Here is a 15000-nt window from a genome sequence, read left to right as displayed (position 1 = left end):
GATGGTGGCAGCATCATTCTGTGGGGATGTTTTTCAGCAGCAGGGACTGGGAGACTAGTCAGGATGGAGGGAAAGATGAACAGAGAAAAGTACAGAGAGATCCTTGATGAAAACCTGCTCCAGAGTGCTCAGGACCTCAGACTGGGGTGAAGGTTCACCTTCCAACAGGACAACAACCTTAAGCACACAGCCAAGATAATGCAGGAGTGGCTTTGGAACAAGTCTCTGAATGTCCATGAGTGGCCCAGCCAGACCCCGGACTTGAACCCGATCGAACATCTCTTGAGACCTGAAAATAGCTGTGCAGCAACGCTCCCCATCCAACCTGACAGAGGTTGAGAGAATCTGCAGAGAAGAATGGGAGAAACTCCCCAAATACAGGTGTGCCAAGCTTGTAGCGTCATACCCAAGAAGACTTGAGACTGTAATTGCTGCAAGTGGTGCTTCAACAAAGTACTGATTAAAGCGTCTAATTACTTGTGCAAACGTGATATTTCAGGTTTTAAAAAAATATATTGGCTATCATTTCTAAAAAAAAAAAATTGCTTTATAGATGAAAAACATTTAAATCAGTTTTTAGAAGAAGGCTGTAACGTACCAAAATGCGCTGTATATGTATGCTGGTGTGACACTGACAGGATAACCATCACGTGCCTGTCATACACTAAAGGACCTGTCAATGTGTGACGCTGTCCTGTCAGCATCACTGTCCTATAGGTTCTCCACTAAAGGCCTAGGTTCTATAGGTTCTCCACTAAAGGCCTAGGTCCTATAGGTTCTCCACTAAAGGCCTAGGTCCTATAGGTTCTCCACTAAAGGACTAGGTCCTATAGGTTATCCACTAAAGGACTAGGCTATAGGACCTAGTCCGTTAGTGGAGAACCTATTGGACCTAGGCCTTTAATGGAGAACCTATTGGACCTAGTCCTTTAGAGAACCTGTCTCATAGACACCAATGTAATAACAGATGGTTTTGGTCTACTGGACTGGCTGTCTCATAGACACCATGTAATAACAGATGGGTCTGGTCTACTGGACTGGCTGTCTCATAGACACCATGTAATAACAGATGGGTCTGGTCTAGTTAGTTCATTGACTTTCATTGAGCCAGAGAAAAACAGACAACCAGTGAGTGGAGTGTCATGCCTCCTCTTCTGTCTCTTGCGTATGAGGAAGTATATTTAACTTCTGACCTCTAACCCCTGATCTCTGTATGTAGGTTGGGCATGACGTTGAAGTGCTGTAGAACGTATGAGGAAGTGTTTAACCTCTGACCCCTATGTACTGTAGGTGGGCATGATGGTGAAGTGCTGTAGAACGTATGAGGAAGTGTTTAACCTCTGACCCCTATGTACTGTAGGTGGGCATGATGGTGAAGTGCTGTAGAACGTATGAGGAAGTGTTTAACCTCTGACCCCTATGTACTGTAGGTGGGCATGATGGTGAAGTGCTGTAGAACGTATGAGGAAGTGTTTAACCTCTGACCCCTATGTACTGTAGGTGGGCATGATGGTGAAGTGCTGTAGAACGTATGAGGAAGTGTACGAGGGAGACGTTGGGAAGGTAATTAAACTGGACAGAGATGGACTCCATGACCTGAATGTCCAGTGTGACTGGCAGCAGAAAGGCGGGACCTACTGGGTCCGCTATATACACACTCAACTACTAGGTAAGATGGATGCTTTCAAGCTGTTGATATTAATGTGACTGGATCTCCTGTAACCTGTTTTCTGATTCGCCAGGAGCATGTTGATATTAATGTGACTGGATCTCCTGTTTTCTGATTCGCCAGGAGCATGTTGATATTAATGTGACTGGATCTCCTGTTTTCTGATTCGCCAGGAGCATGTTGATATTAATGTGACTGGATCTCCTGTTTTCTGATTCGCCAGGAGCATGTTGATATTAATGTGACTGGATCTCCTGTAACCTGTTTTCTGATTCGTCAGGAGCATGTTGATATTAATGTGACTGGATCTCCTGTAACCTGTTTTCTGATTCGTCAGGAGCATGTTGATATTAATGTGTCTGGATCTCCTGTTTTCTGATTCGTCAGGAGCATGTTGATATTAATGTGACTGGATCTCCTGTTTTCTGATTCGTCAGGAGCATGTTGATATTAATGTGTCTGGATCTCCTGTTTTCTGATTCGTCAGGAGCATGTTGATATTAATGTGACTGGATCTCCTGTTTTCTGATTCGTCAGGAGCATGTTGATATTAATGTGACTGGATCTCCTGTTTTCTGATTCGTCAGAAGCATGTTGATATTAATGTGTCTGGATCTCCTGTTTTCTGATTCGTCAGGAGCATGTTGATATTAATGTGACTGGATCTCCTGTTTTCTGATTCGTCAGGAGCATGTTGATATTAATGTGACTGGATCTCCTGTAACCTGTTTTCTGATTCGCCAGGAGCATGTTGATATTAATGTGTCTGGATCTCCTGTTTTGTGATTCGTCAGGAGCATGTTGATATTAATGTGACTGGATCTCCTTGCTCCAGGCTTCCCACCACAGACCTCTCCATCCCACATTAAGATCGGGGACAAAGTGAGGGTGAAGTCTACCGTCACGACACCGAAGTACAAGTGGGGCTCTGTCACTCACAGAAGTGTAGGAGTGGTCAAGGGTAAGTCACTCGTTTGCTATTTATTTTGGTAATTTTGTTTTCTACCTGTATTTAAGGCCCAAACACCTTGTGGCCTGTGCCACTGGCGTCTTTAAGACGGTTAATTTTAAAGGAGAAATGTCGCCCTCCGTTATCTACCTGCTTAAATAAGGGTTATAAGTCAACTATGGTGCTGTCCCGTGTTCAGCTTTCAGTGCCAATGGGAAGGATGTGATCCTGGACTTCACTCAGCAGTCTCACTGGACCGGGCTGCTGTCTGAGATGGAGCTGGTACCCAGTGTTCACCCGGGAGTCCGGTACGGATACAATTGTTTAATAGATGTTTTATTTGACCTTCAAATATTTTACCAGGCACGTCCATTAAGAAAACGATGGCCTCAATACCTGTTCACAATGACATGACCCAAGTTATCAATGGACCCAATCAATCAATGGATGTTTTAACCCATTATACGGTCTGTAATGGTCACCTTTGATCTCGGCGTCTGTGTTTCTGCAGCTGTGATGGCTGTCAGATGTTCCCCATCAACGGCCCCCGGTTCAAATGTAGACACTGTGACGACTTTGACTTCTGCGAGAGGTGCTTTAAAACACGCCAACACAACACCAGGCACTCTTTTGTACGTGTCAACGAACCAGGTGAGTTCCACACTTCTGTTATTCATTGAGATCTGAATCTCGTGTGAATTTATTTTTCCATTTCAGACCAAACTACTTCTCACTTAAAACATTTAGTTTTTGTGTTTTATACTTTATTGTGCAGTTTCCTGTTCTCCTCCAGACCAGTAATCTGGCTGTTCTCCTCCAGACCAGTAATCTGTCTGTTCTCCTCCAGACCAGTAATCTGGCTGTTCTCCTCCAGACCAGTAATCTGTCTGTTCTCCTCCAGACCAGTAATCTGGCTGTTCTCCTCCAGACCAGTAATCTGGCTGTTCTCCTCCAGGCCAGTAATCTGTCTGTTCTCCTCCAGACCAGTAATCTGGCTGTTCTCCTCCAGACCAGTAATCTGTCTGTTCTCCTCCAGACCAGTAGTGTTAATCTGGCTGTTCTCCTCCAGACCAGTAATCTGTCTGTTCTCCTCCAGACCAGTAATCTGGCTGTTCTCCTCCAGACCAGTAATCTGGCTGTTCTCCTCCAGGCCAGTAATCTGTCTGTTCTCCTCCAGACCAGTAATCTGGCTGTTCTCCTCCAGACCAGTAATCTGGCTGTTCTCCTCCAGACCAGTAATCTGTCTGTTCTCCTCCAGACCAGTAGTGTTAATCTGGCTGTTCTCCTCCAGACCAGTAATCTGGCTGTTCTCCTCGAGACCAGTAATCTGGCTGTTCTCCTCCAGACCAGTAATCTGTCTGTTCTCCTCCAGACCAGTAGTGTTAATCTGTCTGTTCTCCTCCAGGCCAGTAGTGTTAATCTGTCTGTTCTCCTCCAGACCAGTAATCTGTCTGTTCTCCTCCAGACCAGTAGTGTTAATCTGTCTGTTCTCCTCCAGACCAGTAATCTGGCTGTTCTCCTCCAGACCAGTAATCTGGCTGTTCTCCTCCAGACCAGTAATCTGGCTGTTCTCCTCCAGACCAGTAATCTGGCTGTTCTCCTCCAGACCAGTAGTGTTAATCTGGCTGTTCTCCTCCAGACCAGTAGTGTTAATCTGTCTGTTCTCCTCCAGACCAGTAATCTGGCTGTTCTCCTCCAGACCAGTAATCTGGCTGTTCTCCTCCAGACCAGTAATCTGGCTGTTCTCCTCCAGACCAGTAATCTGTCTGTTCTCCTCCAGACCAGTAATCTGGCTGTTCTCCTCCAGACCAGTTGTGTTAATCTGGCTGTTCTCCTCCAGACCAGTAATCTGTCTGTTCTCCTCCAGACCAGTAGTGTTAATCTGGCTGTTCTCCTCCAGACCAGTAGTGTTAATCTGGCTGTTCTCCTCCAGACCAGTAATCTGGCTGTTCTCCTCCAGACCAGTAGTGTTAATCTGGCTGTTCTCCTCCAGACCAGTAGTGTTAATCTGGCTGTTCTCCTCCAGACCAGTAATCTGTCTGTTCTCCTCCAGACCAGTAGTGTTAATCTGGCTGTTCTCCTCCAGACCAGTAATCTGGCTGTTCTCCTCCAGACCAGTAGTGTTAATCTGTCTGTTCTCCTCCAGACCAGTAATCTGTCTGTTCTCCTCCAGACCAGTAGTGTTAATCTGGCTGTTCTCCTCCAGACCAGTAATCTGGCTGTTCTCCTCCAGACCAGTAATCTGGCTGTTCTCCTCCAGACCAGTAATCTGGCTGTTCTCCTCCAGACCAGTAATCTGGCTGTTCTCCTCCAGACCAGTAATCTGGCTGTTCTCCTCCAGACCAGTAGTGTTAATCTGGCTGTTCTCCTCCAGACCAGTAGTGTTAATCTGGCTGTTCTCCTCCAGACCAGTAATCTGGCTGTTCTCCTCCAGACCAGTAATCTGTCTGTTCTCCTCCAGACCAGTAGTGTTAATCTGTCTGTTCTCCTCCAGGCCAGTAATCTGGCTGTTCTCCTCCAGACCAGTAGTGTTAATCTGGCTGTTCTCCTCCAGACCAGTAGTGTTAATCTGGCTGTTCTCCTCCAGACCAGTAGTGTTAATCTGTCTGTTCTCCTCCAGACCAGTAGTGTTAATCTGGTTGTTCTCCTCCAGACCAGTAATCTGGCTGTTCTCCTCCAGACCAGTAGTGTTAATCTGGCTGTTCTCCTCCAGACCAGTAATCTGTCTGTTCTCCTCCAGGCCAGTAATCTGGCTGTTCTCCTCCAGGCCAGTAATCTGGCTGTTCTCCTCCAGGCCAGTAATCTGGCTGTTCTCCTCCAGACCAGTAATCTGGCTGTTCTCCTCCAGACCAGTAATCTGGCTGTTCTCCTCCAGACCAGTAATCTGGCTGTTCTCCTCCAGGCCAGTAATCTGTCTGTTCTCCTCCAGACCAGTAGTGTTAATCTGGCTGTTCTCCTCCAGACCAGTAATCTGTCTGTTCTCCTCCAGACCAGTAGTGTTAATCTGTCTGTTCTCCTCCAGGCCAGTAATCTGGCTGTTCTCCTCCAGACCAGTAGTGTTAATCTGGCTGTTCTCCTCCAGACCAGTAGTGTTAATCTGGCTGTTCTCCTCCAGACCAGTAATCTGGCTGTTCTCCTCCAGACCAGTAGTGTTAATCTGGCTGTTCTCCTCCAGACCAGTAATCTGTCTGTTCTCCTCCAGGCCAGTAATCTGGCTGTTCTCCTCCAGGCCAGTAATCTGGCTGTTCTCCTCCAGACCAGTAATCTGGCTGTTCTCCTCCAGACCAGTAATCTGGCTGTTCTCCTCCAGACCAGTAATCTGGCTGTTCTCCTCCAGACCAGTAATCTGGAGTAATCTGGCTGTTCTCCTCCAGACCAGTAATCTGGCTGTTCTCCTCCAGACCAGTAATCTGGCTGTTCTCCTCCAGGCCAGTAATCTGTCTGTTCTCCTCCAGACCAGTAGTGTTAATCTGGCTGTTCTCCTCCAGACCAGTAATCTGTCTGTTCTCCTCCAGACCAGTAATCTGTCTGTTCTCCTCCAGGCCAGTAATCTGTCTGTTCTCCTCCAGGCCAGTAGTGTTAATCTGGCTGTTCTCCTCCAGACCAGTAGTGTTAATCTGTCTGTTCTCCTCCAGGCCAGTAGTGTTAATCTGTCTGTTCTCCTCCAGACCAGTAATCTGTCTGTTCTCCTCCAGACCAGTAGTGTTAATCTGTCTGTTCTCCTCTAGACCAGTAGTGTTAATCTGTCTGTTCTCCTCCAGACCAGTAATCTGTCTGTTCTCCTCCAGACCAGTAATCTGTCTGTTCTCCTCCAGACCAGTAATCTGTCTGTTCTCCTCCAGACCAGTAATCTGTCTGTTCTCCTCCAGACCAGTAGTGTTAATCTGTCTGTTCTCCTCTAGACCAGTAGTGTTAATCTGTCTGTTCTCCTCCAGACCAGTAATCTGTCTGTTCTCCTCCAGACCAGTAATCTGGCTGTTCTCCTCCAGACCAGTAATCTGGCTGTTCTCCTCCAGACCAGTAATCTGGCTGTTCTCCTCCAGACCAGTAATCTGGCTGTTCTCCTCCAGACCAGTAATCTGTCTGTTCTCCTCCAGACCAGTAATCTGGCTGTTCTCCTCCAGACCAGTAATCTGTCTGTTCTCCTCCAGACCAGTAGTGTTAATCTGTCTGTTCTCCTCCAGACCAGTAATCTGGCTGTTCTCCTCCAGACCAGTAGTGTTAATCTGGCTGTTCTCCTCCAGACCAGTAGTGTTAATCTGTCTGTTCTCCTCCAGACCAGTAGTGTTAATCTGGCTGTTCTCCTCCAGACCAGTAATCTGTCTGTTCTCCTCCAGACCAGTAGTGTTAATCTGTCTGTTCTCCTCCAGACCAGTAGTGTTAATCTGGCTGTTCTCCTCCAGACCAGTAATCTGTCTGTTCTCCTCCAGACCACTAGTGTTAATCTGTCTGTTCTCCTCCAGACCAGTAATCTGTCTGTTCTCCTCCAGACCAGTAATCTGTCTGTTCTCCTCCAGGCCAGTAGTGTTAATCTGTCTGTTCTCCTCCAGACCAGTAATCTGTCTGTTCTCCTCCAGACCAGTAATCTGGCTGTTCTCCTCCAGACCAGTAGTGTTAATCTGGCTGTTCTCCTCCAGACCAGTAATCTGTCTGTTCTCCTCCAGACCAGTAGTGTTAATCTGTCTGTTCTCCTCCAGACCAGTAGTGTTAATCTGTCTGTTCTCCTCCAGGCCAGTAGTGTTAATCTGTCTGTTCTCCTCCAGACCAGTAGTGTTAATCTGTCTGTTCTCCTCCAGACCAGTAATCTGTCTGTTCTCCTCCAGACCAGTAATCTGTCTGTTCTCCTCCAGGCCAGTAATCTGGCTGTTCTCCTCCAGGCCAGTAGTGTTAATCTGGCTGTTCTCCTCCAGACCAGTAATCTGTCTGTTCTCCTCCAGGCCAGTAGTGTTAATCTGTCTGTTCTCCTCCAGACCAGTAGTGTTAATCTGTCTGTTCTCCTCCAGACCAGTAATCTGTCTGTTCTCCTCCAGACCAGTAATCTGTCTGTTCTCCTCCAGGCCAGTAATCTGGCTGTTCTCCTCCAGGCCAGTAGTGTTAATCTGGCTGTTCTCCTCCAGACCAGTAATCTGTCTGTTCTCCTCCAGGCCAGTAATCTGGCTGTTCTCCTCCAGGCCAGTAGTGTTAATCTGGCTGTTCTCCTCCAGGCCAGTAGTGTTAATCTGGCTGTTCTCCTCCAGACCAGTAATCTGTCTGTTCTCCTCCAGGCCAGTAATCTGGCTGTTCTCCTCCAGGCCAGTAATCTGTCTGTTCTCCTCTAGACCAGTAGTGTTAATCTGTCTGTTCTCCTCCAGACCAGTAATCTGTCTGTTCTCCTCCAGACCAGTAGTGTTAATCTGTCTGTTCTCCTCCAGGCCAGTAATCTGTCTGTTCTCCTCCACACCAGTATTGTTAATCTGTCTGTTCTCCTCCAGACCAGTAATCTGTCTCTTCTCCTCCAGACCAGTAATCTGTCTGTTCTCCTCCAGACCAGTAGTGTTAATCTGTCTGTTCTCCTCCAGACCAGTAATCTGTCTGTTCTCCTCCAGACCAGTAGTGTTAATCTGTCTGTTCTCCTCCAGACCAGTAATCTGGCTGTTCTCCTCCAGACCAGTAATCTGTCTGTTCTCCTCCAGACCAGTAATCTGGCTGTTCTCCTCCAGGCCAGTAGTGTTAATCTGTCTGTTCTCCTCCAGGCCAGTAATCTGGCTGTTCTCCTCCAGGCCAGTAGTGTTAATCTGTCTGTTCTCCTCCAGGCCAGTAGTGTTAATCTGTCTGTTCTCCTCCAGACCAGTAATCTGGCTGTTCTCCTCCAGACCAGTAATCTGTCTGTTCTCCTCCAGACCAGTAATCTGGCTGTTCTCCTCCAGACCAGTAATCTGTCTGTTCTCCTCCAGACCAGTAGTGTTAATCTGTCTGTTCTCCTCCAGACCAGTAATCTGGCTGTTCTCCTCCAGACCAGTAGTGTTAATCTGTCTGTTCTCCTCCAGACCAGTAATCTGTCTCTTCTCCTCCAGACCAGTAATCTGTCTGTTCTCCTCCAGACCAGTAATCTGTCTGTTCTCCTCCAGACCAGTAATCTGTCTGTTCTCCTCCAGACCAGTAGTGTTAATCTGGCTGTTCTCCTCCAGACCAGTAATCTGTCTGTTCTCCTCCAGGCCAGTAATCTGGCTGTTCTCCTCCAGGCCAGTAGTGTTAATCTGGCTGTTCTCCTCCAGACCAGTAATCTGGCTGTTCTCCTCCAGACCAGTAATCTGTCTGTTCTCCTCCAGGCCAGTAATCTGGCTGTTCTCCTCCAGGCCAGTAATCTGGCTGTTCTCCTCTAGACCAGTAGTGTTAATCTGTCTGTTCTCCTCCAGACCAGTAGTGTTAATCTGGTTGTTCTCCTCCAGACCAGTAATCTGGCTGTTCTCCTCCAGACCAGTAGTGTTAATCTGGCTGTTCTCCTCCAGACCAGTAATCTGTCTGTTCTCCTCCAGGCCAGTAGTGTTAATCTGGCTGTTCTCCTCCAGACCAGTAGTGTTAATCTGTCTGTTCTCCTCCAGACCAGTAGTGTTAATCTGGTTGTTCTCCTCCAGACCAGTAATCTGGCTGTTCTCCTCCAGACCAGTAGTGTTAATCTGGCTGTTCTCCTCCAGACCAGTAATCTGTCTGTTCTCCTCCAGGCCAGTAATCTGGCTGTTCTCCTCCAGGCCAGTAATCTGGCTGTTCTCCTCCAGACCAGTAATCTGGCTGTTCTCCTCCAGACCAGTAATCTGGCTGTTCTCCTCCAGACCAGTAATCTGGCTGTTCTCCTCCAGACCAGTAATCTGGCTGTTCTCCTCCAGACCAGTAATCTGGCTGTTCTCCTCCAGACCAGTAATCTGGCTGTTCTCCTCCAGACCAGTAATCTGGCTGTTCTCCTCCAGACCAGTAATCTGGCTGTTCTCCTCCAGGCCAGTAATCTGTCTGTTCTCCTCCAGACCAGTAGTGTTAATCTGGCTGTTCTCCTCCAGACCAGTAATCTGTCTGTTCTCCTCCAGACCAGTAGTGTTAATCTGTCTGTTCTCCTCCAGACCAGTAGTGTTAATCTGTCTGTTCTCCTCCAGGCCAGTAATCTGGCTGTTCTCCTCCAGACCAGTAGTGTTAATCTGGCTGTTCTCCTCCAGACCAGTAGTGTTAATCTGGCTGTTCTCCTCCAGACCAGTAATCTGGCTGTTCTCCTCCAGACCAGTAGTGTTAATCTGGCTGTTCTCCTCCAGACCAGTAATCTGGCTGTTCTCCTCCAGGCCAGTAATCTGGCTGTTCTCCTCCAGGCCAGTAATCTGGCTGTTCTCCTCCAGACCAGTAATCTGGCTGTTCTCCTCCAGACCAGTAATCTGGCTGTTCTCCTCCAGACCAGTAATCTGGCTGTTCTCCTCCAGACCAGTAATCTGGCTGTTCTCCTCCAGACCAGTAATCTGGCTGTTCTCCTCCAGGCCAGTAATCTGTCTGTTCTCCTCCAGACCAGTAGTGTTAATCTGGCTGTTCTCCTCCAGACCAGTAATCTGTCTGTTCTCCTCCAGACCAGTAATCTGTCTGTTCTCCTCCAGGCCAGTAATCTGTCTGTTCTCCTCCAGGCCAGTAGTGTTAATCTGGCTGTTCTCCTCCAGACCAGTAGTGTTAATCTGTCTGTTCTCCTCCAGGCCAGTAGTGTTAATCTGTCTGTTCTCCTCCAGACCAGTAATCTGTCTGTTCTCCTCCAGACCAGTAGTGTTAATCTGTCTGTTCTCCTCTAGACCAGTAGTGTTAATCTGTCTGTTCTCCTCCAGACCAGTAATCTGTCTGTTCTCCTCCAGACCAGTAATCTGTCTGTTCTCCTCCAGACCAGTAATCTGTCTGTTCTCCTCCAGACCAGTAGTGTTAATCTGTCTGTTCTCCTCTAGACCAGTAATCTGTCTGTTCTCCTCCAGACCAGTAATCTGTCTGTTCTCCTCCAGACCAGTAGTGTTAATCTGTCTGTTCTCCTCCAGACCAGTAATCTGTCTGTTCTCCTCCAGACCAGTAATCTGTCTGTTCTCCTCCAGACCAGTAATCTGGCTGTTCTCCTCCAGACCAGTAATCTGGCTGTTCTCCTCCAGACCAGTAATCTGGCTGTTCTCCTCCAGACCAGTAATCTGGCTGTTCTCCTCCAGACCAGTAATCTGTCTGTTCTCCTCCAGACCAGTAATCTGGCTGTTCTCCTCCAGACCAGTAATCTGTCTGTTCTCCTCCAGACCAGTAGTGTTAATCTGTCTGTTCTCCTCCAGACCAGTAATCTGGCTGTTCTCCTCCAGACCAGTAATCTGGCTGTTCTCCTCCAGACCAGTAGTGTTAATCTGGCTGTTCTCCTCCAGACCAGTAGTGTTAATCTGTCTGTTCTCCTCCAGACCAGTAGTGTTAATCTGGTTGTTCTCCTCCAGACCAGTAATCTGTCTGTTCTCCTCCAGACCAGTAGTGTTAATCTGTCTGTTCTCCTCCAGACCAGTAGTGTTAATCTGGCTGTTCTCCTCCAGACCAGTAATCTGTCTGTTCTCCTCCAGACCACTAGTGTTAATCTGTCTGTTCTCCTCCAGACCAGTAATCTGTCTGTTCTCCTCCAGACCAGTAATCTGTCTGTTCTCCTCCAGGCCAGTAGTGTTAATCTGTCTGTTCTCCTCCAGACCAGTAATCTGGCTGTTCTCCTCCAGACCAGTAATCTGGCTGTTCTCCTCCAGACCAGTAATCTGGCTGTTCTCCTCCAGACCAGTAGTGTTAATCTGGCTGTTCTCCTCCAGACCAGTAATCTGTCTGTTCTCCTCCAGACCAGTAGTGTTAATCTGTCTGTTCTCCTCCAGACCAGTAGTGTTAATCTGTCTGTTCTCCTCCAGGCCAGTAGTGTTAATCTGTCTGTTCTCCTCCAGACCAGTAGTGTTAATCTGTCTGTTCTCCTCCAGACCAGTAATCTGTCTGTTCTCCTCCAGACCAGTAATCTGTCTGTTCTCCTCCAGGCCAGTAATCTGGCTGTTCTCCTCCAGGCCAGTAGTGTTAATCTGGCTGTTCTCCTCCAGACCAGTAATCTGTCTGTTCTCCTCCAGGCCAGTAGTGTTAATCTGTCTGTTCTCCTCCAGACCAGTAGTGTTAATCTGTCTGTTCTCCTCCAGACCAGTAATCTGTCTGTTCTCCTCCAGACCAGTAATCTGTCTGTTCTCCTCCAGGCCAGTAATCTGGCTGTTCTCCTCCAGGCCAGTAGTGTTAATCTGGCTGTTCTCCTCCAGACCAGTAATCTGTCTGTTCTCCTCCAGGCCAGTAATCTGGCTGTTCTCCTCCAGGCCAGTAGTGTTAATCTGGCTGTTCTCCTCCAGACCAGTAATCTGGCTGTTCTCCTCCAGACCAGTAATCTGTCTGTTCTCCTCCAGGCCAGTAATCTGGCTGTTCTCCTCCAGGCCAGTAATCTGTCTGTTCTCCTCTAGACCAGTAGTGTTAATCTGTCTGTTCTCCTCCAGACCAGTAATCTGTCTGTTCTCCTCCAGACCAGTAGTGTTAATCTGTCTGTTCTCCTCCAGGCCAGTAATCTGTCTGTTCTCCTCCACACCAGTAGTGTTAATCTGTCTGTTCTCCTCCAGACCAGTAATCTGTCTCTTCTCCTCCAGACCAGTAATCTGTCTGTTCTCCTCCAGACCAGTAGTGTTAATCTGTCTGTTCTCCTCCAGACCAGTAATCTGTCTGTTCTCCTCCAGACCAGTAGTGTTAATCTGTCTGTTCTCCTCCAGACCAGTAATCTGGCTGTTCTCCTCCAGACCAGTAATCTGTCTGTTCTCCTCCAGACCAGTAATCTGGCTGTTCTCCTCCAGGCCAGTAGTGTTAATCTGTCTGTTCTCCTCCAGGCCAGTAATCTGTCTGTTCTCCTCCAGGCCAGTAGTGTTAATCTGTCTGTTCTCCTCCAGACCAGTAATCTGGCTGTTCTCCTCCAGACCAGTAATCTGTCTGTTCTCCTCCAGACCAGTAATCTGGCTGTTCTCCTCCAGACCAGTAATCTGTCTGTTCTCCTCCAGACCAGTAGTGTTAATCTGTCTGTTCTCCTCCAGACCAGTAATCTGGCTGTTCTCCTCCAGACCAGTAGTGTTAATCTGGCTGTTCTCCTCCAGACCAGTAATCTGTCTCTTCTCCTCCAGACCAGTAATCTGTCTGTTCTCCTCCAGACCAGTAGTGTTAATCTGGCTGTTCTCCTCCAGACCAGTAATCTGTCTGTTCTCCTCCAGGCCAGTAATCTGGCTGTTCTCCTCCAGGCCAGTAGTGTTAATCTGGCTGTTCTCCTCCAGACCAGTAATCTGGCTGTTCTCCTCCAGACCAGTAATCTGTCTGTTCTCCTCCAGGCCAGTAATCTGGCTGTTCTCCTCCAGGCCAGTAATCTGTCTGTTCTCCTCTAGACCAGTAGTGTTAATCTGGCTGTTCTCCTCCAGACCAGTAATCTGTCTGTTCTCCTCCAGACCAGTAGTGTTAATCTGTCTGTTCTCCTCCAGGCCAGTAATCTGTCTGTTCTCCTCCACACCAGTAGTGTTAATCTGTCTGTTCTCCTCCAGACCAGTAATCTGTCTCTTCTCCTCCAGACCAGTAATCTGTCTGTTCTCCTCCAGACCAGTAGTGTTAATCTGTCTGTTCTCCTCCAGACGAGTAATCTGTCTGTTCTCCTCCAGACCAGTAGTGTTAATCTGTCTGTTCTCCTCCAGACCAGTAATCTGGCTGTTCTCCTCCAGACCAGTAATCTGTCTGTTCTCCTCCAGACCAGTAATCTGGCTGTTCTCCTCCAGGCCAGTAGTGTTAATCTGTCTGTTCTCCTCCAGGCCAGTAATCTGGCTGTTCTCCTCCAGGCCAGTAGTGTTAATCTGTCTGTTCTCCTCCAGGCCAGTAGTGTTAATCTGTCTGTTCTCCTCCAGACCAGTAATCTGGCTGTTCTCCTCCAGACCAGTAATCTGTCTGTTCTCCTCCAGACCAGTAGTGTTAATCTGTCTGTTCTCCTCCAGACCAGTAATCTGGCTGTTCTCCTCCAGACCAGTAGTGTTAATCTGTCTGTTCTCCTCCAGACCAGTAATCTGTCTGTTCTCCTCCAGACCAGTAGTGTTAATCTGTCTGTTCTCCTCCAGACCAGTAATCTGTCTGTTCTCCTCCAGACCAGTAGTGTTAATCTGTCTGTTCTCCTCCAGACCAGTAATCTGGCTGTTCTCCTCCAGACCAGTAATCTGTCTGTTCTCCTCCAGACCAGTAATCTGGCTGTTCTCCTCCAGGCCAGTAGTGTTAATCTGTCTGTTCTCCTCCAGGCCAGTAATCTGGCTGTTCTCCTCCAGGCCAGTAGTGTTAATCTGTCTGTTCTCCTCCAGGCCAGTAGTGTTAATCTGTCTGTTCTCCTCCAGACCAGTAATCTGTCTGTTCTCCTCCAGACCAGTAATCTGTCTGTTCTCCTCCAGACCAGTAATCTGGCTGTTCTCCTCCAGACCAGTAATCTGTCTGTTCTCCTCCAGACCAGTAGTGTTAATCTGGCTGTTCTCCTCCAGACCAGTAATCTGGCTGTTCTCCTCCAGACCAGTAGTGTTAATCTGGCTGTTCTCCTCCAGACCAGTAATCTGGCTGTTCTCCTCCAGACCAGTAATCTGGCTGTTCTCCTCCAGACCAGTAATCTGTCTGTTCTCCTCCAGACCAGTAATCTGGCTGTTCTCCTCCAGACCAGTAATCTGTCTGTTCTCCTCCAGACCAGTAATCTGGCTGTTCTCCTCCAGACCAGTAATCTGGCTGTTCTCCTCCAGACCAGTAATCTGGCTGTTCTCCTCCAGACCAGTAATCTGGCTGTTCTCCTCCAGACCAGTAATCTGGCTGTTCTCCTCCAGACCAGTAATCTGTCTGTTCTCCTCCAGGCCAGTAATCTGGCTGTTCTCCTCCAGGCCAGTAGTGTTAATCTGTCTGTTCTCCTCCAGGCCAGTAGTGTTAATCTGTCTGTTCTCCTCCAGACCAGTAGTGTTAATCTGGCTGTTCTCCTCCAGACCAGTAATCTGGCTGTTCTCCTCCAGACCAGTAATCTGTCTGTTCTCCTCCAGACCAGTAGTGTTAATCTGGCTGTTCTCCTCTAGACCAGTAGTGTTAATCTGTCTGTTCTCCTCCAGACCAGTAATCTGTCTGTTCTCCTCCAGGCCAGTCTCCAGCGTTCTGTGGGCGCTCAGGGAAGCAGGTGAAGCATCACCACGGCAACCAGAGGGGCATGCTGGTAGATGAGTGGTCCAGAGCCGTGAAAAGCCTCAATGTGTCGTCGTCTGTCAACCAGGCATCACGCCTCATCGACTGCAGTGAGCTCTGCTGGCAGTCCTCTGGCTCACAGGGA

At 48.2% G+C, this 15000-nt stretch overlaps 1 protein-coding gene across 1 annotated transcript in view; it reads left to right on the top strand.

The window, feature by feature from the left end:
* herc2 (HECT and RLD domain containing E3 ubiquitin protein ligase 2) overlaps positions 1-15000 on the top strand; it is a 284448-nt gene that overhangs the window by 141810 nt on the left and 127638 nt on the right. Inside the window, exons 49-53 of the mRNA XM_064936237.1 lie at positions 1501-1669; positions 2505-2630; positions 2818-2926; positions 3130-3269; positions 14813-15000. The exon at positions 14813-15000 is cut by the window's right edge and continues 3 nt beyond it. Coding sequence (XP_064792309.1) covers positions 1501-1669; positions 2505-2630; positions 2818-2926; positions 3130-3269; positions 14813-15000 — 732 coding nt within the window. The remainder of the gene's footprint in view (positions 1-1500; positions 1670-2504; positions 2631-2817; positions 2927-3129; positions 3270-14812) is intronic.

The sequence above is a fragment of the Oncorhynchus masou genome, chromosome 24, assembly GCF_036934945.1.
Source record: "Oncorhynchus masou masou isolate Uvic2021 chromosome 24, UVic_Omas_1.1, whole genome shotgun sequence".
In the NCBI taxonomy this organism is placed as follows: domain Eukaryota; kingdom Metazoa; phylum Chordata; class Actinopteri; order Salmoniformes; family Salmonidae; genus Oncorhynchus; species Oncorhynchus masou.
The sequence above is the reverse complement of the archived record's forward strand: the minus strand, read 5'-3'. Positions and strand labels throughout refer to the sequence as shown.